This window comes from Salvelinus fontinalis, chromosome 19 (genome assembly GCF_029448725.1).
Source record: "Salvelinus fontinalis isolate EN_2023a chromosome 19, ASM2944872v1, whole genome shotgun sequence".
Classification (NCBI taxonomy): domain Eukaryota; kingdom Metazoa; phylum Chordata; class Actinopteri; order Salmoniformes; family Salmonidae; genus Salvelinus; species Salvelinus fontinalis.
In genome coordinates, this window is record NC_074683.1 from 52841719 (window position 1) to 52866277 (window position 24559).

At 43.6% G+C, this 24559-nt stretch overlaps 1 protein-coding gene across 2 annotated transcripts in view; it reads left to right on the forward strand.

Moving 5' to 3' along the window:
* Positions 1–16670, forward strand: part of LOC129816949 (receptor-type tyrosine-protein phosphatase-like N) — a 184874-nt gene extending 168204 nt beyond the window's left edge. For both annotated transcript variants that reach the window (XM_055871934.1, XM_055871935.1), the window contains exons 14-22: positions 579–726; positions 2701–2774; positions 2868–2945; positions 3484–3603; positions 4182–4348; positions 9963–10016; positions 10440–10504; positions 10644–10717; positions 15588–16670. In XM_055871934.1, coding sequence (XP_055727909.1) covers positions 579–726; positions 2701–2774; positions 2868–2945; positions 3484–3603; positions 4182–4348; positions 9963–10016; positions 10440–10504; positions 10644–10717; positions 15588–15659 — 852 coding nt within the window. In that variant the 3' untranslated portion in view covers positions 15660–16670. The remainder of the gene's footprint in view (positions 1–578; positions 727–2700; positions 2775–2867; positions 2946–3483; positions 3604–4181; positions 4349–9962; positions 10017–10439; positions 10505–10643; positions 10718–15587) is intronic.
* The last annotated feature ends 7889 nt before the right edge of the window (positions 16671–24559 follow it).

Below are 24559 nucleotides of genomic sequence, written 5' to 3' on the forward strand. Positions count from 1 at the left end.
ACTACTGGTCAGTATCAGAGGGTATGGGGTCATTATATGTACTACTGGTCAGTATCAGAGGGTATGCGGTCATTATATTTACTACTGGTCAGTATCAGAGGGTATGGGGTCATTATATTTACTACTGGTCAGTTTCAGAGGGTATGCGGTCATTATATTTACTACTGGCTAGTATCAGAGGGTATGGGGTCATTATATTTACTACTGGTCAGTATCAGAGGGTATGGGGTCATTATATTTACTACTGGTCAGTTTCAGAGGGTATGGGGTCATTATATTTACTACTGGTCAGTATCAGAGGGTATGGGGTCATTATATTTACTACTGGTCAGTATCAGGGGGTATGGAGTCATTATATGTACTACTGGTTAGTATCAGAGGGTATGGGGTCATTATGTTTATCTGTGTCCAGGACAAGACTATCTGTGTCCAGGAAATGGGCCCTGATTGTTTAACAATGAAAATGCCTTTGAGCTCTCATCAAACACACTATAACAACTTGTATTAATATCCCACGGCGAAGATATTCTGAACTCTGTTCATAACGTTATTGTTCCTCTCTGTTTGTCCCCCCCCAGGCCTATATGGAGGATCATCTGAAGAATAAGGACCGTCTGATGAAGGAGTGGAAGGCTCTATGTTCCTACCAGGCCGAACCCAGTGCTATCACTGTAGCGCAGAGTGAATCCCACCTGGAGAAGAACCGCTGCCCTGAGTCTCTTCCCTGTGAGTCTTATATACCTCTGCTCGGGTTTATCTTCCGGTCTTGGGCTGGGATTCAAACAAACACATAATAAGGCCAAGTGGATTTCTGCTTGAGCTGGGCATCCGCAGCATTTAGAGCAAGTTTGATCTCAACAAACGTCAGGGAAAATGGCCTTTTATTTATTTATTTTTATTTATTTATAAAAAAGATATTTCACCTTTATTTAACCAGGTAGGTTAGTTGATAACAAGTTCTCATTTACAACTGCGACATGGCCAAGATAAAGCATAGCAGGGTGAACAGACAACAACACTGAGTTACACATGGAATAAACAATAAACCTATAAACCTAATAAACCAACAATAAGCCTATTTCTGATGCTCAGGCTGTTCATCCTCTTCTGTTCCTCCTAAACATCTTGGTTAGTTACTCTCTGTTCTGTTCCTCCTGAACATCTTGGTTAGTTACTCTCTGTTCTGTTCCTCCTGAACATCTTGGTTAGTTAGTCTCTGTTCTGTTCCTCCTGAACATCTTGGTTAGTTACTCTCTGTTCTGTTCCTCCTGAACATCTTGGTTAGTTACTCTCTGTTCTGTTCCTCCTGAACATCTTGGTTAGTTACTCTCTGTTCCTCCTGAACATCTTGGTTAGTTACTCTCTGTTCTGTTCCTCCTGAATGTCTTGGTTAGTTCCTCTCTGTTCCTCCTGAACAGCTTGGTTAGTTACTCTCTGTTCTGTTCCTCCTGAACATCTTGGTTAGTTACTCTCTGTTCTGTTCCTCCTGAACGTCTTGGTTAGTTCCTCTCTGTTCTGTTCCTCCTGAACATCTTGGTTAGTTACTCTCTGTTCTGTTCCTCCTGAACAGCTTGGTTAGTTACTCTCTGTTCCTCCTGAACAGCTTGGTTAGTTACTCTCTGTTCCTCCTGAACAGCTTGGTTAGTTACTCTCTGTTCCTCCTGAACAGCTTGGTTAGTTACTCTCTGTTCCTCCTGAACAGCTTGGTTAGTTACTCTCTGTTCTGTTCCTCCTGAACAGCTTGGTTAGTTACTCTCTGTTCTGTTCCTCCTGAACAGCTTGGTTAGTTACTCTCTGTTCCTCCTGAACAGCTTGGTTAGTTACTCTCTGTTCTGTTCCTCCTGAACAGCTTGGTTAGTTACTCTCTGTTCCTCCTGAACCGCTTGGTTAGTTACTCTCTGTTCTGTTCCTCCTGAACAGCTTGGTTAGTTACTCTCTGTTCTGTACCTCCTGAACAGCTTGGTTAGTTGCTCTCTGTTCCGTTCCTCCTGAACATCTTGGTTAGTTACTCTCTGTTCTGTTCCTCCTGAACATCTTGGTTAGTTACTCTCTGTTCTGTTCCTCCTGAACATCTTGGTTAGTTACTCTCTGTTCTGTTCCTCCTGAACATCTTGGTTAGTTACTCTCTGTTCTGTTCCTCCTGAACATCTTGGTTAGTTACTCTCTGTTCTGTTCCTCCTGAACAGCTCGGTTAGTTACTCTCTGTTCTGTTTCTCCTGAACAGCTTGGTTAGTTATTCTCTGTTCTGTTCCTCCTGAACATCTTGGTTAGTTACTCTCTGTTCTGTTCCTCCTGAACATCTTGGTTAGTTACTCTCTGTTCTGTTCCTCCTGAACATCTTGGTTAGTTACTCTCTGTTCTGTTCCTCCTGAACATCTTGGTTAGTTACTCTCTGTTCTGTTCCTCCTGAACATCTTGGTTAGTTACTCTCTGTTCTGTTTCTCCTGAACAGCTTGGTTAGTTATTCTCTGTTCTGTTCCTCCTGAACGTCTTGGTTAGTTACTCTCTGTTCTGTTCCTCCTGAACGTCTTGGTTAGTTACTCTCTGTTCCTCCTGAACATCTTGGTTAGTTAGTGTCTGTTCTGTTCCTCCTGAACGTCTTGGTTAGTTACTCTCTGTTCCTCCTGAACATCTTGGTTAGTTAGTGTCTGTTCTGTTCCTCCTGAACATCTTGGTCAGTTACTCTCTGTTCTGTTCTAGATGACCACTCCCGTGTAAAACTGAAGGCAGACAGCAACTCCACCAAGGAAGACTACATTAACGCCAGCGTCATAGTAAGATATCTGACTGCTACTCTAGGGATGGTGATGGACTTTGTTCCGTGGTTGACACAGATGTCATTAATATCCTCTGTCTGTAAACCCCAGATTGACCACGATCCTCGACTGCCTGCTTACATCGCCACCCAGGGACCACTGGCACACACCATCGCTGACTTCTGGCAGGTCAGTGGCTCACATAGTACTCTGAGGAACTTTTAGCTTGAGTCAGCTGACCAAAATGTTGAAGAAAAGTGCTTTAATGGCACATGAATAAACTGAAACTTGGAAAAGCTCAGAACAGGGCTGCTTGTGTAAACGCAGCTCTAGTGACACAGTTGATGTAGAAGGACATGGGGCAGTAACTGGTCTAGCATGTCAATCACAGTATATACCAGTACAGCCCTAGTCTAGCTTGTCAATCACAGTATATACCAGTACAGCCCTAGTCTAGCTTGTCAGTCACAGTATATACCAGTACAGCCCTAGTCTAGCTTGTCAATCACAGTATATACCAGTACAGCCCTAGTCTAGCATGTCAATCACAGTATATACCAGTACAGCCCTAGTCTAGCATGTCAATCACAGTATATACCAGTACAGCCCTAGTCTAGCATGTCAATCACAGTATATACCAGTACAGTCGCTGTGTGACAATGTGTTGTTGTCATATAGATGGTGTGGGAGAATTGGCTGCACAAGTGACAGTGTTGTTGTAATATAGATGGTGTGGGAGAACGGCTGCACAGTGATAGTGATGATGACAGCCCTGGTTGAGGACGGAGAGACTCAGTGTGTTCGCTACTGGCCCGACGAGGGATCCTCCCTCTACCACATCTACGAGGTGAGGGGTTTATATATATATATATCGTTATCAGTAGTTCTCAATCCTGGTCCTTAGCAACTACACACCTGATTCAAATCATCGAAATCTGATGACGAGTTGATGATTTCAATCAGGTGTGTAGTTGCTAGGGCAAAACAAAATAAAAAAAATGTACACCCCTTTGGGTCCCAAGGACCAGGATGGAGAACCACTGCTCTATAGCGTATCTCTGTATTAACAGCACTATTCAATGTGGTACGTACAGATGATTGCTAGAAGGTAAAATACCTCTCAGAACATGGTAATTGGATATACAGTCATGAGGACACATAGCCACGATCCACCATTCTAACGCGGTCGTTCTAATTATATTGTGGTAAAGGGGAAAGGGGGGATACCTAGTCAGGTGTACAACTGAATGCCTTTAACTGAAATGTGTCTTCCCCATTTAACCCAACCCCTCTGAATCAGAGAGGTACGGGGGGGGGGGCTGCCTTAATCGACATCCACGTCTCCGGCGCCCGGGGGAACAGTCGGTTAACTGCCTTGTTCAGGGGCCCACTCAGTGATATTAAATAATATTTGTTCCCTACAAGGTGAACTTGGTCTCTGAACACATCTGGTGTAAGGACTTCCTGGTTCGTAGTTTCTACCTGAAGAACGTTCAGACCCAGGAGACTCGAACCCTGACACAGTTCCACCTGCTCAGCTGGCCCGCCAACGGAATCCCTACCTCCACACGCCCTCTGCTGGACTTCCGCAGGTACTGCAGACGTTGTCTGTTCGTGCAGCTTGACATACAGTACACCACTGGGCAGTATCACTTAATTCACTGCAACTTAACTGCTCTTGATAGTATCACTACTCTTGCTAGCATCACTGCTCTACGTAAGCTTTACGTATCGGGTCTAACGAAGGCCTTGAGGCCGATATGTAAAGGTTTATTCAAAAGCAGTGATACTATCAGCCACAGTGATACTAGCCAGAGCAGTGATAATATATTGAGCAGTGATACTATCCAGAGCAGTGATACTATCCAGAGCAGTGGTACTATCCAGAGCAGTGATACTATCCAGAGCAGTGATACTAGCCAGAGCAGTGATACTAGCCAGAGCAATGATACTATCAGCCGCAGTGATACTATCCAGAGCAGTGATACTATCCAGAGCAGTGATACTAGCCAGAGCAGTGATACTATCCAGAGCAGTGATACTATCCAGAGTAGTGATACTATCCAGAGCAGTGATACTATCCAGAGCAGTGATACTATCCAGAGTAGTGATACTAGCCAGAGTAGTGATACTATCCAGAGCAGTGATACTATCCAGAGTAGTGATACTATCCAGAGCAGTGATACTATCCAGAGCAGTGATACTATCCAGAGTAGTGATACTAGCCAGAGCAGTGATACTATCCAGAGCAGTGATACTATCCAGAGCAGTGATACTATCCGGAGCAGTGATACTATCCGGAGCAGTGATACTATCCAGAGTAGTGATACTATCCAGAGCAGTGATACTATCCGGAGCAGTGATACTATCCAGAGTAGTGATACTATCCAGAGTAGTGATACTATCCAGAGTAGTGATACTATCCAGAACAGTGATACTATCCAGAGCAGTGATACTAGCCAGAGTAGTGATACTATCCAGAGCAGTGATACTATCCAGAGCAGTGATACTAGCCAGAGCAGTGATACTATCCAGAGTAGTGATACTAACCAGAGCAGTGATACTATCCAGAGCAGTGATACTATCAGAGCAGTGATACTATCCAGAGTAGTGATACTAGTCAGAGCAGTGATACTATCCAGAGCAGTGATAATATCCAGAGCAGTGATACTATCCAGAGTAGTGATACTATCCAGAGCAGTGATACTATCAGTGATACTATCCAGAGTAGTGATACTAACCAGAGCAGTGATACTATCCAGAGTAGTGATACTAACCAGAGCAGTGATACTATCCAGAGCAGTGATACTATCAGAGCAGTGATACTATCCAGAGTAGTGATACTAGTCAGAGCAGTGATACTATCCAGAGCAGTGATACTATCCGGAGCAGTGATACTATCCAGAGCAGTGATACTATCCAGAGCAGTGATACTATCCAGAGTAGTGATACTATCCAGAGTAGTGATACTATCCAGAGTAGTGATACTATCCAGAGTAGTGATACTATCAGTGATACTATCCAGAGCAGTGATACTATCCAGAGTAGTGATACTATCCAGAGTAGTGATACTATCCAGAGTAGTGATACTATCCAGAGTAGTGATACTATCCCGAGTAGTGATAGTAGTGATACTATCCAGAGTAGTGATAGTAGTGATACTATCCAGAGCAGTGATACTATCCAGAGTAGTGATACTATCCAGAGCAGTGATACTATCCAGAGCAGTGATACTATCCAGAGCAGTGATACTATCCAGAGCAGTGATACTATCCGGAGCAGTGATACTATCCAGAGCAGTGATACTATCCAGAGTAGTGATACTATCCAGAGCAGTGATACTATCCAGAGCAGTGATACTATCCAGAGCAGTGAGACTATCCAGAGCAGTGATACTATCCAGAGCAGTGATACTATCCAGAGTAGTGATACTATCCAGAGCAGTGATACTATCCAGAGCAGTGATACTATCAGTGATACTATCCAGAGTAGTGATACTATCAGTGATACTATCCAGAGCAGTGATACTATCCAGAGCAGTGATACTATCCAGAGCAGTGATACTATCCAGAGTAGTGATACTATCCAGAGCAGTGATACTATCCAGAGCAGTGATACTATCCAGAGCAGTGATACTATCCAGAGCAGTGAGACTATCCAGAGCAGTGATACTATCCAGAGCAGTGATACTATCCAGAGTAGTGATACTATCCAGAGCAGTGATACTATCCAGAGCAGTGATACTATCAGTGATACTATCCAGAGTAGTGATACTATCAGTGATACTATCCAGAGCAGTGATACTATCCAGAGCAGTGATACTATCCAGAGCAGTGATACTATCCAGAGTAGTGATACTAGCCAGAGCAGTGATACTATCCAGAGCAGTGATACTATCCAGAGCAGTGATACTATCCAGAGCAGTGATACTATCCAGAGTAGTGATACTATCAGTGATACTATCCAGAGCAGTGATACTATCCAGAGCAGTGATACTATCAGTGATACTATCCAGAGCAGTGATACTATCCAGAGCAGTGATACTATCCAGAGCAGTGATACTATCAGTGATACTATCCAGAGCAGTGATACTATCCAGAGCAGTGATACTATCCAGAGCAGTGATACTATCCAGAGCAGTGATACTATCCAGAGTAGTGATAGTAGTGATACTATCCAGAGCAGTGATACTATCCAGAGTAGTGATACTATCCAGAGCAGTGATACTATCCAGAGCAGTGATACTATCCGGAGCAGTGATACTATCCAGAGCAGTGATACTATCCAGAGCAGTGATACTAGCCAGAGTAGTGATACTATCCAGAGCAGTGATACTATCCAGAGCAGTGATACTATCCAGAGCAGTGAGACTATCCAGAGTAGTGATACTATCCAGAGCAGTGATACTATCCAGAGTAGTGATACTATCCAGAGTAGTGATACTAGCCAGAGCAGTGATACTATCAGCCGCAGTGATACTAGCCAGAGCAGTGATAATATATTGAGCAGTGATACTATCCAGAGCAGTGATACTAGCCAGCGCAGTGATACTAGCCAGAGCAGTGATAATATCTTGAGCAGTGTACAGATTTCTTCTTTTTTCTCATCTTATTCAACTGTTACCAGGAAACTAAGATAGCTCAGATGTGCATGTTCCTTTTGAATGTTGAACTGCGACTTGACTACCATGACCTTGTCCTGACAGTTTTACTGTGTATGTACAGTAGCTGGCTGTAAATGACTGTGTGGCCAAATACTGTCCTGTGTAATGACTGTGTGGCCAGTCCAATTACTCTCCTATGTAATGGCTGTGTGGCCAGTCCAAATACTGTCCTATGTAATGACTGTGTGGCCAGTCCAATTACTGTCCTATGTAATGGCTGTGTGGCCAGTCCAAATACTGTCCTATGTAATGGCTGTGTGGCCAGTCCAAATACTGTCCTATGTAATGGCTGTGTGGCCAGTCCAAATACTGTCCTATGTAATGGCTGTGTGGCCAGTCCAAATACTGTCCTATGTAATGACTGTGTGGCCAGTCCAATTACTCTCCTATGTAATGGCTGTGTGGCCAGTCCAAATACTGTCCTATGTAATGGCTGTGTGGCCAGTCCAAAATCTGTCCTATGTAATGGCTGTGTGGCCAGTCCAAATACTGTCCTATGTAATGACTGTGTGGCCAGTCCAAATACTGTCCTATGTAATGGCTGTGTGGCCAGTCCAAAATCTGTCCTATGTAATGGCTGTGTGGCCAGTCCAAATACTGTCCTATGTAATGACTGTGTGGCCAGTCCAAATACTGTCCTATGTAATGGCTGTGTGGCCAGTCCAAATACTGTCCTATGTAATGGCTGTGTGGCCAGTCCAAATACTGTCCTATGTAATGACTGTGTGGCCAGTCCAATTACTGTCCTATGTAATGGCTGTGGCCAGTCCAATTACTGTCCTATGTAATGGCTGTGTGGCCAGTCCAAACACTGTCCTATGTAATGGCTGTGTGGCCAGTCCAAACACTGTCCTATGTAACGGCTGTGTGGCCAGTCCAAACACTGTCCTATGTAATGGCTGTGTGGCCAGTCCAAACACTGTCCTATGTAATGGCTGTGTGGCCAGTCCAATTACTGTCCTATGTAATATGAAGTGATGTTTGAACCTTGTAAGATTAATGAAGAAACTGTGTATATTTGCCTTCATTTTTTGTTTGACCTCATGTTTCTCCACTTCTTTGTCCTTCCCTTATAGCCTCCTTTACTTTATCCATTTCTCTTTCCTAGTAAATCTTTACCTACCTTCCTCACTGCCTCTCTCTTTTTCTCAGTCCCCCCTCTTTCTGTACCTCCTTATCTTATCTCTCTGTACCTCCTTATCTTATCTCTCTGTACCTCCTTATCTTATCGTATCTCCCTGTACCTCCTTATCTTATCTTATCTCTCTGTACCTCCTTATCTTATCTCTCTGTACCTCCTTATCTTATCTCTCTGTACCTCCTTATCTTATCTTATCTCTCTGTACCTCCTTATCTTATCTTATCTCTGTCCCCCCTCTCTCTGTACCTCCTTATCTTCTCTTATCTCTCTGTTCCTCCTTATCTTATCTTATCTCTCTGTACCTCCTTATCTTATCTTATCTCTCTGTACCTCATCTTATCTTATCTCTGTCCCCCCTCTCTCTGTACCTCCTTATCTTCTCTTATCTCTCTGTTCCTCCTTATCTTATCTTATCTCTCTGTACCTCCTTATCTTATCTTATCTCTCTGTACTTCCTTATCTTATCTCTTTGTACATCCTTATCTTATCTCTATGTACCTCCTTATCTTATCTCTCTGTACCTCCTTATCTGGTTACCTCTCTCTTTCTCTCAGTGACGGTGGTCAGCTATAGGTCCTTGGGGTTTCCACATCTCCCAGTGGCATTTTTGTGATTTGCAGCTAGTAGTCTGGGTCCAGTTGCATAGTCACAAAAATGATCATTGGCGGGTGTGACTGCAGCAGGAGTCGCCGCTGGCCGGATAGTCCATCCGTCGCCCCCCTTCCTTCCTTTCATTCTTTATTTCCTTCTTTCCGTCCTTCTTTGCTTTCCTTCCTTCCCTCCCTCCTTAAATCCTCTACTCCGCCTTAACTTTATGTCCTTTCCACTGATGGGATGAGTTTCTCTAACCTCAACCTCAAAGACTAATATGTTGTAACTACCTGTAGCATCTTCAGGCAGAGACCTTGTTTCTCTGTGTGTATTTGAAGACCAGTAAAGCAGAAACAGTACTTGTATAGAGCATCCAGTCTAGACGTGTCATTCTGGATGACATTCTTTCATTCTTTATTTCCTTCTTTCCGTCCTTCTTTCCTTCCTTCCTCCTCTCCCTCCTTCTCTCCTTCTCTCCCTCCACTCCCTCCCTCCTTCTCTCCCTCCACCCTCCCTCCCTCCTCCTCTCCCTCCACCCTCCCTCCCTCTCTCCCTCCACTCCCTCCCTCCTTCTCTCCCTCCATTCCCTCCCTCTCTCCCTCCACTCCCTCCCTCTCTCCCACCCTCCCTCCCTCTCTCCCACCCCCTCCCTCTCTCTATCCCACCCCCCCTCCCCCCTCACTCCCTCTATCCCACCCCCTCCCTCTCACCCACCCCCCATCCCTCCTACCCACCCCCATCCCTCCTACCCCCCATCCCGCCCTCCTACCCCCCATCCCTCCCTCCCTCCCATCGTGTCTCCCACCAACAGGAAGGTGAATAAGTGTTACAGAGGTAGATCCTGCCCCATTATCGTCCACTGCAGGTAAATCTACAGCTCTAACCCAGTTTCTCTACACAGAGGTAAAGACTGGTCCCAGATATGTTTGTACTGTCTTACTCAACTTCAATTGTCATTTTTCATTGACAATGGACCATAGGACTTGACTGTACAGCCCATCTAGATGTGGAACCGGACTAGAAGAGACTACCTGTACTTTATAGTCAGTCTGACAAATCAAACTCCTCTACTGTGTGTCTCTATCATAGGAATATCATTATAGACAAGGCTTGGAACCTCTAACTCTGACAATTTGACTGGTAAAACTCATTATGCCATTGCAATGGATGCCAGTTCACCCATTATGCCATCATTGACTTGAATGGGGAAGCCCGTTCTATAGATTCTATTTCTGTGGTCTTTGTGACGTGCCGTGTGATCTGATGAGGTATTCTCTGTCTCGTACAGTGACGGCACTGGCAGAACCGGAACCTACATCCTTATTGACATGGTCCTCAATCGCATGGCGAAGGGTGAGTCAGAAATCTTGATCTTGTCAGACGTCTTTGATAGTTTGGCCTTGTATTTTTATATCACTAGATAGACACTTATACAGTATTGTGAATCATGTTGGTGAATACGAATAGGATAATGCATATGATGTGTTTCCAGGTGTGAAGGAGATTGATATTGCTGCAACATTGGAACACATTCGAGACCAGAGACCAAACTTAGTTCACACCAAGGTAAAACACTATGAACACCTGCTGTTTCCGCGACAGAGATAGACCAGGTGAATCCGGGGGAAAGCTATGATCCCTTATTGATGTCACTTTTTAAATCCACTTCAATCAGTGTAGATGAAGCGGAGGAGACAAAAGATTTAAGTGCCTTTGAACGGGGTATGGTAGTAGGTGCCAGGCGTACCGGTTTGTGTCAAGAACTGCAACTCTGCTGGGTTTTTCACTCTCAACAGTTTCCCGTGTGTATCAAGAATGGTCCACTACCCAAATGACATCCAGCCAACTTGACACAACTGTTGGAAGCATTGGAGTCAACAAATCAAATGTTATTTAAACAATACAAAACATCACTCAAACATCCACAACATCACACAAACATCACACAAACATCCACAACCTCACACAAACATCACACAAACATCCACAACCTCACACAAACATCCACAACATCACACAAACATCACACAAACATCCACAATCTCACACAAACATCCACAACATCACACAAACATCCACAAACATCCACAACCTCACACAAACATCCACAAACATCCACAATCTCACACAAACATCCACAAACATCGACAAACATCCACAACCTCACACAAACATCGACAACCTCTCCCTTGCCCAGACCCACTTGCTCACAACCCCATCTCCTTGATAAAATTGTGAAAGTCATATTCTCAGCATCACCCAGAAGCTCCTCGACCCTTTTCAGTTTGCCTATCAGCCCAGCAGAGGAGTTGATGATGCCATTCTTACTCTCCTCAACATGGTCTACAGACATCTAGAGGATGCCAAATTCCATGTCAGGGTTCTGTTTGTTGACTTGTCTTCTGCCTTCAACACAATCCAGCCCTACATTCTGGCACAGAGACTCATTCGGGACTTTTCCTTAGATGGGGGGCTGGTTTTGTGGCTGTTGGACTTCCTGAGCCAACGCTCACAGCGAGTCAAAAAAGGTCCCCACGTGTCGGACATATGCAATACCAACACAGGCTCTCCTCAGGGATGTGTTTTGTCCCCACTCCACCACCACCACAGGCTCTCCTCAGGGATGTGTTTTGTCCCCACTCCACCACCAACACAGACTCTCCTCAGGGATGTGTTTTGTCCCCACTCCATCACCAACACAGGCTCTCCTCAGGGATGTGTTTTGTCCCCACTCCACCACCAACACAGACTCTCCTCAGGGATGTGTTTCGTCCCCACTCCACCACCAACACAGGCTCTCCTCAGGGATGTGTTTTGTCCCCACTCCACCACCATCACAGACTCTCCTCAGGGATGTGTTTTGTCTCCACTCCACCACCAACACAGGCTCTCCTCAGGGATGTGTTTTGTCCCCACTCCACCACCAACACAGGCTCTCCCCAGGGATGTGTTTTGTCCCCACTCCACCACCAACACAGACTCTCCTCAGGGATGTGTTTTGTCCCCACTCCACCACCAACACAGACTCTCCTCAGGGATGTGTTTTGTCCCCACTCCACCACCAACACAGGCTCTCCTCAGGGATGTGTTTTGTCCCCACTCCACCACCAACACAGACTCTCCTCAGGGATGTGTTTTGTCCCCACTCCACCACCATCACAGACTCTCCTCAGGGATGTGTTTTGTCCCCACTCCACCACCAACACAGACTCTCCTCAGGGATGTGTTTTGTCCCCACTCCACCACCAACACAGACTCTCCTCAGGGATGTGTTTTGTCCCCACTCCATCACCAACACAGGCTCTCCTCAGGGATGTGTTTTGTCCCCACTCCATCACCAACACATGCTCTCCTCAGGGAGGTGTTTTGTCCCCACTCCACCACCAACACAGACTCTCCTCAGGGATGTGTTTTGTCCCCACTCCACCACCAACACAGGCTCTCCTCAGGGATGTGTGTTGACCCCACTCCTGTACATCTTGTACACTAATAGTTGTACTAGTTCCCATCCTGACAGACACCTCGTTAAGTTTGCTGATGACACTGCCTTGATCAGCCTGTTGCATGATGACGAGGAACACCATGGCCGGTCCTAAATGACTTGGTAGAGTGGTGTGACGAATCACACTTGGTCCTCAATACCAACAAGACCAAAGAGATGTGCATAGACTTCAGGAAGTGTACAACACCTACCTCTGCAACATCTATCAGAGGTCAGAATATAGAAATTGTAGAGGAATACAAATATCTGTTTGTTGGTTTGGCAATGCCACTGTCAGCCAGAGAAATATGCTGAGAAGTATTATCACCACAACAAGCAAGGTACTTGGAGTCAAACAGACAGGCCAGGATGAGATCTTTAAGGTCAGGGCCACCCGCAAGGCTCACAAAATAATTTTAGACCCAAGCCACCCCCTGTACCCGGACTTTGAACTACTCCCCTCTGGGCGCAGGTATAGGGCCCACCTCGGTAGGAAAAACAGAACGATACAATCATTTGTGCCAGGTGTGATATCTCTCCTAAATAGCTTGGGCTAATGTTCCTATAGACTCAGTAAGACCAGCAGGGTAATGTTCCTATAGACTCAGTAAGACCAGCAGGGTAATGTTCCTATAGACTCAGTAAGACCAGCCGGCTAATGTTCCTATAGACTCAGTAAGACCAGCAGGCTAATGTTACTATAGACTCAGTAAGACCAGCAAGCTAATGTTCCTATAGACTCAGTAAGACCAGCAGGCTAATGTTCCTATAGACTCAGTAAGACCAGCAGTCTAATGTTCCTATAGACTCAGTAAGACCAGCAGTCTAATGTTCCTATAGACTCAGTAAGACCAGCAGTCTAATGTTCCTATAGACTCAGTAAGACCAGCAGTCTAATGTTCCTATAGACTCAGTAAGGCCAGCAGGCTAATGTTCCTATAGACTCAGTAAGACCAGCAGGCTAATGTTCCTATCCACTCAGTAAGGCCAGCAGGCTAATGTTCCTATAGACTCAGTAAGACCAGCAGGCTAATGCTCTTATAGACCCAGTAAGACCAGCAGGCTAATGTTCCTATAGACTCAGTAAGGACAGCAGGCTAACGTTCCTATAGACTCAGTAAGACCAGCAGGCTAACGTTCCTATAGACTCAGTAAGACCAGCAGGCTAATGTTCCTATAGACTCAGTAAGACCAGCAGGATAATGTTCCTATAGACTCAGTAAGACCAGCAGGCTAATGTTCCTATAGACTCAGTAAGACCAGCAGGATAATGTTCCTATAGACTCAGTAAGACCAGCAGGCTAATGTTCCTATAGACTCAGTAAGACCAGCAGGATAATGTTCCTATAGACTCAGTAAGACCAGCAGGCTAATGTTCCTATAGACTCAGTAAGACCAGCAGGATAATGTTCCTATAGACTCAGTAAGACCAGCAGGCTAATGTTCCTATAGACTCAGTAAGACCAGCAGGCTAATGTTCCTATAGACTCAGTAAGACCAGCAGGCTAATGTTCCTATAGACTCAGTAAGACCAGCAGGCTAATGTTCCTATAGACTCAGTAAGACCAGCAGGATAATGTTCCTATAGACTCAGTAAGACCAGCAGGATAATGTTCCTATAGACTCAGTAAGACCAGCAGGCTAATGTTCCTATAGACTCAGTAAGGCCAGCAGGGTAACGTTCCTATAGACCCAGTAAGGCCAGCAGGCTAATGTTCCTATAGACTCAGTAAGACCAGCAGGATAATGTTCCTATAGACTCAGTAAGACCAGCAAGCTAATGTTCCTATAGACTCAGTAAGACCAGCAGTCTAATGTTCCTATAGACTCAGTAAGACCAGCAGGCTAATGTTCCTATAGACTCAGTAAGACCAGCAGGCTAATGTTCCTATAGACTCAGTAAGACCAGCAGGCTAATGTTCCTATAGACTCAGTAAGACCAGCAGTCTAATGTTCCTATAGACTCAGTAAGACCAGCAGGCTAATGTTCCTATAGACTCAGTAAGACCAGCAGGCTAATGTTCCTATAGACTCAGTAAGACCAGCAGGCTAATGTTCCTATAGACTCAGTAAGACCAGCAGTCTAATGTTCCTATAGACTCAGTAAGACCAGCAGGCTAATGTTCCTATAGACTCAGTAAGACCAGCAGGCTAATGTTCCTATAGACTCAGTAAGACCAGCAGGCTAATGTTCCTATAGACTCAGTAAGACCAGCAGGCTAATGTTCCTATAGACTCAGTAAGACCAGCAGGCTAATGTTCCTATAGACTCAGTAAGACCAGCAGGCTAATGTTCCTATAGACTCAGTAAGACCAGCAGGCTAATGTTCCTATAGACTCAGTAAGACCAGCAGGCTAATGTTCCTATAGACTCAGTAAGACCAGCAGGCTAATGTTCCTATAGACTCAGTAAGACCAGCAGGCTAATGTTCCTATAGACTCAGTAAGACCAGCAGGCTAATGTTCCTATAGACTCAGTAAGACCAGCAGGCTAATGTTCCTATAGACTCAGTAAGACCAGCAGGCTAATGTTCCTATAGACTCAGTAAGACCAGCAGGCTAATGTTCCTATAGACTCAGTAAGACCAGCAGGCTAATGTTCCTATAGACTCAGTAAGACCAGCAGGCTAATGTTCCTACGCCATTTTAAATGTGTACATGACACTGCAACAACATGTCCCCATGAGGACAATAAAGTAAATCTCCAGCGCCCGCACCACTCTACGCCACCTGCCCAGACCCACCTGCCCAGACTCCCATCTCCAGCGCCCGCATCACTCTCCGCCACATGGCCTCGAACTTCAACATTTTGTTTCTCTACGTCGCCCACTACGCACTTTCAACATTTAAATAATAAAGCATTTGACCTTTCCATTGTGTTAACGACGGAGGATTGGTTGATTTTTCTCTCTGTGTGTCTCTGACAGTCTCCCTCCCTTTCTGTCTCCCTCTCAGGACCAGTTTGAGTTTGCCCTGACCGCCGTGGCAGAAGAGGTCAATGCCATCCTGAAAGCTCTACCACAGTGAACCCTACTACATCTACCACCTGTGCCACAAACCAGGGAGGAACTACATTTCCCAGAGTGCATTACTATTACTGAAGCCTGGTTGGTGTTGTCTCGCCAACTCCTATAGTCATTGTCACACCAATACAGCATTAACAGATCTGGGACCAAGCTTCTGTTATTATGCTTTAATATCTAAATTAAATATGGTTTCATAGAATCCTCTAGATTATTCCAATCAGACAAGAATACTTCAAATGTACTGTAGGACTGTGACTTGATACTGTAACTCTACTCCTTTCTCACAAGAGATACTACAATTACCATCTGTTGTCATGGAGATGTTGTTTTACCATGTTCCCTCCTGATCTGTTGTCATGGAGATGTTGTATTACCATGTTCCCTCCTGATCTGTTGTCATGGAGATGTTGTATTACCATGTTCCCTCCTGATCTGTTGTCATGGAGATGTTGTATTACCATGTTCCCTCCTGATCTGTTGTCATGGAGATGTTGTATTACCATGTTCCCTCCTGATCTGTTGTCATGGAGATTGTAGATTGTTGTAAAACAATCTTGTTGTAAAACCAGTCATGTTACTCTGGTAGGGAGTCATCCATTTGGCATAACAGAATATAAAGCCCAAGGCTCATACACTTGTTTAAGCAAGATGACAACAGAGCCCGACTATGGCGAGGGTGAAGTGAGTGACATACCAGTGTATTATAAGTTACACTAGTTTCTCTAAGGGGCTGGTTTATACCTCTAACTCTAACTCTAAACCCAATGATTTATTTCTATCCATTTTGTAATGGAACTATTACTGTACACTGACTACCTAATCACTCACGTCTGAATCATATCAATTAGTGTCTTTCGGTGTTACTGTAAAACCTCTGTGATTTATTGTAAATAATTCACCTGATTTATTTCTTAAATGTGTATTAATGTAGCAAACATTGAAAACAAATATAAAAAATATTTTTAACTCGATGTATGTAATTAAATCTCTATTGTGATGTGGTGCAACAGCATAGAGTGGTCTGACTGTTATTTATATTCACATCCCATAATACTGACGAGTAACCATTAGGAACCAATGTGTACATCCCACAGTACTGACTAGTAAACATTAGGAACCAATGTCTACATCCCATAATACTGACTAGTAACCGTTAGAAACCAATGACTACATCCCATAATACTGACTAGTAACCATTAGGAACCAATGCCTACATCCCATTATACTGACTAGTAACCATTAGAAACCAATGACTACATCCCATAATACTGACTAGTAACCATTAGAAACCAATGACTACATCCCATAATACTGACTAGTAACCATTAGGAACCAATGCCTACATCCCATAATACTGACGAGTAACCGTTAGAAACCAATGTCTTCATCCCACAGTACTGACTAGTAACCATTAGGAACCAATGCCTACATCCCATAATACTGACGAGTAACCGTTAGAAACCAATGCCTACATCCCATAATACTGACTAGTAACCATTAGGAACCAATGCCTACATCCCATTATACTGACGAGTAACCGTTAGAAACCAATGACTACATCCCATAATACTGACTAGTAACCATTAGGAACCAATGCCTACATCCCATTATACTGACTAGTAACCATTAGGAACCAATGCCTACATCCCATAATACTGACGAGTAACCGTTAGAAACCAATGTCTTCATCCCACAGTACTGACTAGTAACCATTAGGAACCAATGCCTACATCCCATAATACTGACGAGTAACCGTTAGAAACCAATGCCTACATCCCATAATACTGACTAGTAACCATTAGGAACCAATGCCTACATCCCATAATACTGACGAGTAACCGTTAGAAACCAATGCCTACATCCCATAATACTGACTAGTAACCATTAGGAACCAATGCCTACATCCCATAATACTGACGAGTAACCGTTAGAAACCAATGCCTACATCCCATAATACTGACTAGTAACCATTAGGAACCAATGCCTACATCCCATAATACTGACGAGTAACCGTTAGAAACCAATGTCTACATCCCACAGTACTGACTAGTAACCTACATCCCATAATACTGACTAGTAACCGTTAGAAACCAATGTCTACAGCTACACTGAACAGAAAATATAAACGCAACATGTAAAGTTTTGGTCGCATGATTCATGAGCTGAAATAAAAGGTCCCAGAAATGTTCCACCTGCACAAAAAAAGTACTGTATTTCTCTGATTTTGTGAACAAATTTGTTTACATCCCTGTTAGTGAGCATTTCTCCTTTGCCAAGATAATCCATCCACCTGACAGGTGTGGCATATCAAGAAGCTGATTAAATAGCATGATCATTACACAGGTGTACCTTGTGTTGGGGACAATAAAAGGCCACTTTAAAATGTGCAGTTTTGTCACACAACACAATGCCACATATGTCTCAAGTTTTGAGGGAGCGTACAATTGGCATCTTGACTGCAGGAATGTCAACGAAAGTTTTTTGACAGAGAATAGAATTTTAATTTCTCTACCATAAGCCGCCTCCAATGTCATTTTTGAGAATTTGGCAGTGTACGTACAAAACGGCCGCACAACCGCAGACCACGTGTAATCACGCACAGCTGATGAAACTGTGGATTTGCACAACCAAAGAATTTCTGCACAAACTGTCAAACAACCGAGACTTCAGTGGGCAAATGCTCACTTTCAACGGCCACTGGCAAGCTGGAGACGTGCTCTTCATGGATGAATCCCAGTTTCCACTGTTCCCGGGCAAATGGCAGACAGCGTGTATGGCATCGTTTGGGTGAGCTATTTGCTGATGTCAACTTCGTGAACAGAGTGCCCCATGGTGGCGATGGGGTTATGGTATGGGCAGGAATAAGTTATGGACAATGAACACAATAGCATTTTATTGACATCAATTTGAATGCACAGAGATACCGTGATGAGATCCTGAGGTCCATTGTCGTGCCATTCATCCACCGCCATCACCTCGTGTTTCAACATGATAATACACAGGCCTTGTCGCAAAGAGCTGTATACAATTCCTCGAAGCTGAAAATGTCCCAGTTCTTCCATGGCCTGCATACTCACCAGACGTCACCTATTGAGCATGTTTGGGATGCTCTGGATCGAAGTGGATCGAAGTGGATCGACGTGTACGACAGCGTGTTCCAGTTCCCGCCAGTATCCAGCATCTTCTCACAGCCATTGAAGAGGAGTGGGACAACATTCCACAGGCCTCAATCAACAGCCTGATCAACTCTATGTGAAGGAGATGTGTCGCGCTGCATGAGACAAACGGTGGTCAACAAGATACGGACTGGTTTTCTGATCCACGCCTTTACCTTTTTGTTTAAGGTACAGTATCTGTTACCAACAGATGCATATTTATATTCCCAGTCGTGAAATCCAGAGATTATGGCATATTGAATTTATTTAAATTGACTGATTTCCTGATATGAACTGTAACTCAGTCAAATATTATATATTTTTTTGCATGTTGCGTTTATATTTTTGTTCAGTGTAGATTACATTCAGTTGGCTTGGTTAAACCCGTGTAAATGCTGTCCCCACTGGAAACAGACGTCAGTTCAACGTCTAGTTTTCATTTACATTTGGTTGAATTGTCAACTAACGTGAATTCAAAGTGAGATCAAGCAAACATTTTAGCCATGTAATTGGATTTAGGTTAAAAGTTGGGTGAAAAAAAGACAAACATTTCCAAAATTTCTGTACGTTGATGACTTTTTTCAAATCCACTAAGTTTTCCATGTTTATTAGATTGAATTCACATGAAATCACATTTGTTGTTGAAATTATGTGGAAACAACATTGACTCTACCAGTTTGTGCCCAGTTGGATTTCAATCTGGTATAACCAGGCTAACAGTCAGTGTAGAGTTTCAGTCTGGTATAACCAGGCTAACATTCAGTGTAGAGTTTCAGTCTGGTGAAACCAGGCTAACAGTCAGTGTAGAGTTTCAGTCTGGTATAACCAGACTAACAGTCAGTGTAGAGTTTCAGTCTGGTATAACCAGGCTAACAGTTAGTGTAGAGTTTCAGTCTGGTATAACCAGGCTAACAGTCAGTGTAGAGTTTCAGTCTGGTAAAACCAGGCTAACATTCAGTGTAGAGTTTCAGTCTGGTAAAACCAGGCTAACAAGGCTGACCAGGCTAACATCAGCCTGTACATTAATGATCTGCCTTCTGTCTGTACTGGGTCTGAAGTTCAAATGTATGCAGATGATACAGTGATATATGTGCATGCAAAGAGCAAACAACAAGCTGCACAAGAACTCACTACTGTAATGGTCCAGGTTACGAAGTGGCTCAGTGACTCGTGTTTGCATCTCAATTTGAAAAAAACTGTTTGCAAGTTCTTCACAAAGAGGGCAACAGATGCTACTGAGCCAGATGTCTGTGTGTCAGGGGAGAAGCTCCAGGTGGTATCCGATTTTAAGTACCTTGGCATCATACTTGATTCCAACCTCTCTTTTAAAAAGCATGTGAAAAACGTAATTCAAATAATCAAATTCAACCTAGCTAATTTCCGATTTATACGAAATTGTTTGACTACAGAGGTAGCAAAACTGTACTTCAAATCTATGATACTCCCCCACTTAACATACTGCTTGACTAGTTGGGCCCAAGCTTGCTGTACAACAGTAAGACCTATTCAGTCTGTCTACAAACAGGCTCTCAAAGTGCTTGATAGGAAGAAGCCCAATAGCCATCATCACTGTTACATCCTCAGAAAGCATGAGCTCCTGAGTTGGGAAAATCTTGTGCAATACACCGACGCATGTCTTGTATTCAAGATCCTAAATGGCTTGGCTCCTCCCCCTCCACTCAGTATTTTTGTTAAAAAGAAAACCCAAACATATGGCAGCAGATCTACAAGGTCTGCCATGAGAGGTGACTGTATAGTTCCCCTAAGGAAAAGCACCTTTAGTAAATCTGCATTCTCTGTGAGAGCTTCCCATGTCTGGAATACACTGCCATCAGACACACATAACTGCACCACATATCACACTTTTACAAAATGCTTGAAGACATAGATAAAGGTCAATCAGATTTGTGAACATGGTCCCTAGCTGTGTGTTGCCGCTTTCCATGTCTGTTGTCTGTAGCTTGTGAGGTGTGGAAACACTTTGTTGCTTTTATGAATTTTGTCTTGCTGCTTTTTGTTCTATGTTGCTCTGTCTGTGTGCTATGTCTTGCTTGTTCTATGTTGCTCTGTCTGTATGCTATGTCTTGCTTGTCCTATGTTGCTCTGTCTGTATGCTACGTCTTGCTTGTCCTATGTTGCTCTGTCTTGCTTGTTCTATGTTGCTATTGTCTATATTGTAATTGTTTTTAATAACCTGCCCAGGGACTGCGGTTGAAAATTAGCCGGCTGGCTAAAACCGGCACTTTTACTGAAACGTTGATTAATGTGCACTGTCCCTGTAAAAATAAAAATAAACTCAAACTCAAACATTCAGTGTAGAGTTTCAGTCTGGTAAAACCAGGCTAACATTCAGTGTAGAGTTTCAGTCTGGTATAACCAGGCTAAGAGTCAGTGTAGAGTTTCAGTCTGGTAAAACCAGGCTAACATTCAGTGTAGAGTTTCAGTCTGGTATAACCAGGCTAACAGTCAGTGTAGAGTTTCAGTCTGGTAAAACCAGGCTAACATTCAGTGTAGAGTTTCAGTCTGGTAAAACCATGCTATCAGTCAGTGTAGAGTTTCAGTCTGGTATAACCAGGCTAACATTCAGTGTAGAGTTTCAGTCTGGTAAAACCAGGCTAAGAGTCAGTGTAGAGTTTCAGTCTGGTAAAACCAGGCTAAGAGTCAGTGTAGAGTTTCAGTCTGGTAAAACCAGGCTAAGAGTCAGTGTAGAGTTTCAGTCTGGTATAACCAGGCTAACAGTCAGTGTAGAGTTTCAGTCTGGTAAAACCAGGCTAACAAGGCTGACCAGGCTAACATCAGCCTGTACATTAATGATCTGCCTTCTGTCTGTACTGGGTCTGAAGTTCAAATGTATGCAGATGATACAGTGATATATGTGCATGCAAAGAGCAAACAACAAGCTGCACAAGAACTCACTACTGTAATGGTCCAGGTTACAAAGTGGCTCAGTGACTCGTGTTTGCATCTCAATGTGAAAAAAACTGTTTGCAAGTTCTTCACAAAGAGGGCAACAGATGCTACTGAGCCAGATGTCTGTGTGTCAGGGGAGAAGCTCCAGGTGGTATCCGATTTTAAGTACCTTGGCATCATACTTGATTCCAACCTCTCTTTTAAAAAGCATGTGAAAAAGGTAATTCAAATAACCAAATTCAACCTAGCTAATTTCCGATTTATACGAAATTGTTTGACTACAGAGGTAGCAAAACTGTACTTCAAATCTATGATACTCCCCCACTTAACATACTGCTTGACTAGTTGGACCCAAGCTTGCTGTACAACAGTAAGACCTATTCAGTCTGTCTACAAACAGGCTCTCAAAGTGCTTGATAGGAAGCCCAATAGCCATCATCACTGTTACATCCTCAGAAAGCATGAGCTCCTGAGTTGGGAAAATCTTGTGCAATACACCGACGCATGTCTTGTATTCAAGATCCTAAATGGCTTGGCTCCTCCCCCTCCACTCAGTATTTTTGTTAAAAAGAAAACCCAAACATATGGCAGCAGATCTACAAGGTCTGCCATGAGAGGTGACTGTATAGTTCCCTTAAGGAAAAGCACCTTTAGTAAATCCGCTTTCTCTGTGAGAGCTTCCCATGTCTGGAATACACTGCCATCAGACACACATAACTGCACCACATATCACACTTTTACAAAATGCTTGAAGACATGGCTAAAGGTCAATCAGATTTGTGAACATGGTCCCTAGCTGTGTGTTGCCGCTTTCCATGTCTGTTGTCTGTAGCTTGTGAGGTGTGGAAACACTTTGTTGCTTTTATGAATTTTGTCTTGCTGCTTTTTGTTCTATGTTGCTCTGTCTGTGTGCTATGTCTTGCTTGTTCTATGTTGCTCTGTCTGTATGCTATGTCTTGCTTGTCCTATGTTGCTCTGTCTGTATGCTACGTCTTGCTTGTCCTATGTTGCTCTGTCTGTATGCTATGTCTTGCTTGTCCTATGTTGCTATGTCTTGCTTGTTCTATGTTGCTATTGTCTATATTGTAATTGTTTTTAATAACCTGCCCAGGGACTGCGGTTGAAAATTAGCCGGCTGGCTAAAACCGGCACTTTTACTGAAACGTTGATTAATGTGCACTGTCCCTGTAAAAATAAAAATAAACTCAAACTCAAACATTCAGTGTAGAGTTTCAGTCTGGTAAAACCAGGCTAACATTCAGTGTAGAGTTTCAGTCTGGTATAACCAGGCTAAGAGTCAGTGTAGAGTTTCAGTCTGGTAAAACCAGGCTAACATTCAGTGTAGAGTTTCAGTCTGGTATAACCAGGCTAACAGTCAGTGTAGAGTTTCAGTCTGGTAAAACCAGGCTAACATTCAGTGTAGAGTTTCAGTCTGGTAAAACCATGCTATCAGTCAGTGTAGAGTTTCAGTCTGGTATAACCAGGCTAACATTCAGTGTAGAGTTTCAGTCTGGTAAAACCAGGCTAAGAGTCAGTGTAGAGTTTCAGTCTGGTAAAACCAGGCTAAGAGTCAGTGTAGAGTTTCAGTCTGGTAAAACCAGGCTAAGAGTCAGTGTAGAGTTTCAGTCTGGTATAACCAGGCTAACATTCAGTGTAGAGTTTCAGTCTGGTGAAACCAGGCTAACAGTCAGTGTAGAGTTTCAGTCTGGTATAACCAGGCTAACATTCAGTGTAGAGTTTCAGTCTGGTGAAACCAGGCTAACAGTCAGTGTAGAGTTTCAGTCTGGTATAACCAGACTAACAGTCAGTGTAGAGTTTCAGTCTGGTATAACCAGGCTAACAGTTAGTGTAGAGTTTCAGTCTGGTATAACCAGGCTAACAGTCAGTGTAGAGTTTCAGTCTGGTAAAACCAGGCTAACATTCAGTGTAGAGTTTCAGTCTGGTAAAACCAGGCTAACAAGGCTGACCAGGCTAACATCAGCCTGTACATTAATGATCTGCCTTCTGTCTGTACTGGGTCTGAAGTTCAAATGTATGCAGATGATACAGTGATATATGTGCATGCAAAGAGCAAACAACAAGCTGCACAAGAACTCACTACTGTAATGGTCCAGGTTACGAAGTGGCTCAGTGACTCGTGTTTGCATCTCAATGTGAAAAAAACTGTTTGCAAGTTCTTCACAAAGAGGGCAACAGATGCTACTGAGACAGATGTCTGTGTGTCAGGGGAGAAGCTCCAGGTGGTATCCGATTTTAAGTACCTTGGCATCATACTTGATTCCAACCTCTCTTTTAAAAAGCATGTGAAAAAGGTAATTCAAATAACCAAATTCAACCTAGCTAATTTCCGATTTATACGAAATTGTTTGACTACAGAGGTAGCAAAACTGTACTTCAAATCTATGATACTCCCCCACTTAACATACTGCTTGACTAGTTGGACCCAAGCTTGCTGTACAACAGTAAGACCTATTCAGTCTGTCTACAAACAGGCTCTCAAAGTGCTTGATAGGAAGCCCAATAGCCATCATCACTGTTACATCCTCAGAAAGCATGAGCTCCTGAGTTGGGAAAATCTTGTGCAATACACCGACGCATGTCTTGTATTCAAGATCCTAAATGGCTTGGCTCCTCCCCCTCCACTCAGTATTTTTGTTAAAAAGAAAACCCAAACATATGGCAGCAGATCTACAAGGTCTGCCATGAGAGGTGACTGTATAGTTCCCTTAAGGAAAAGCACCTTTAGTAAATCCGCTTTCTCTGTGAGAGCTTCCCATGTCTGGAATACACTGCCATCAGACACACATAACTGCACCACATATCACACTTTTACAAA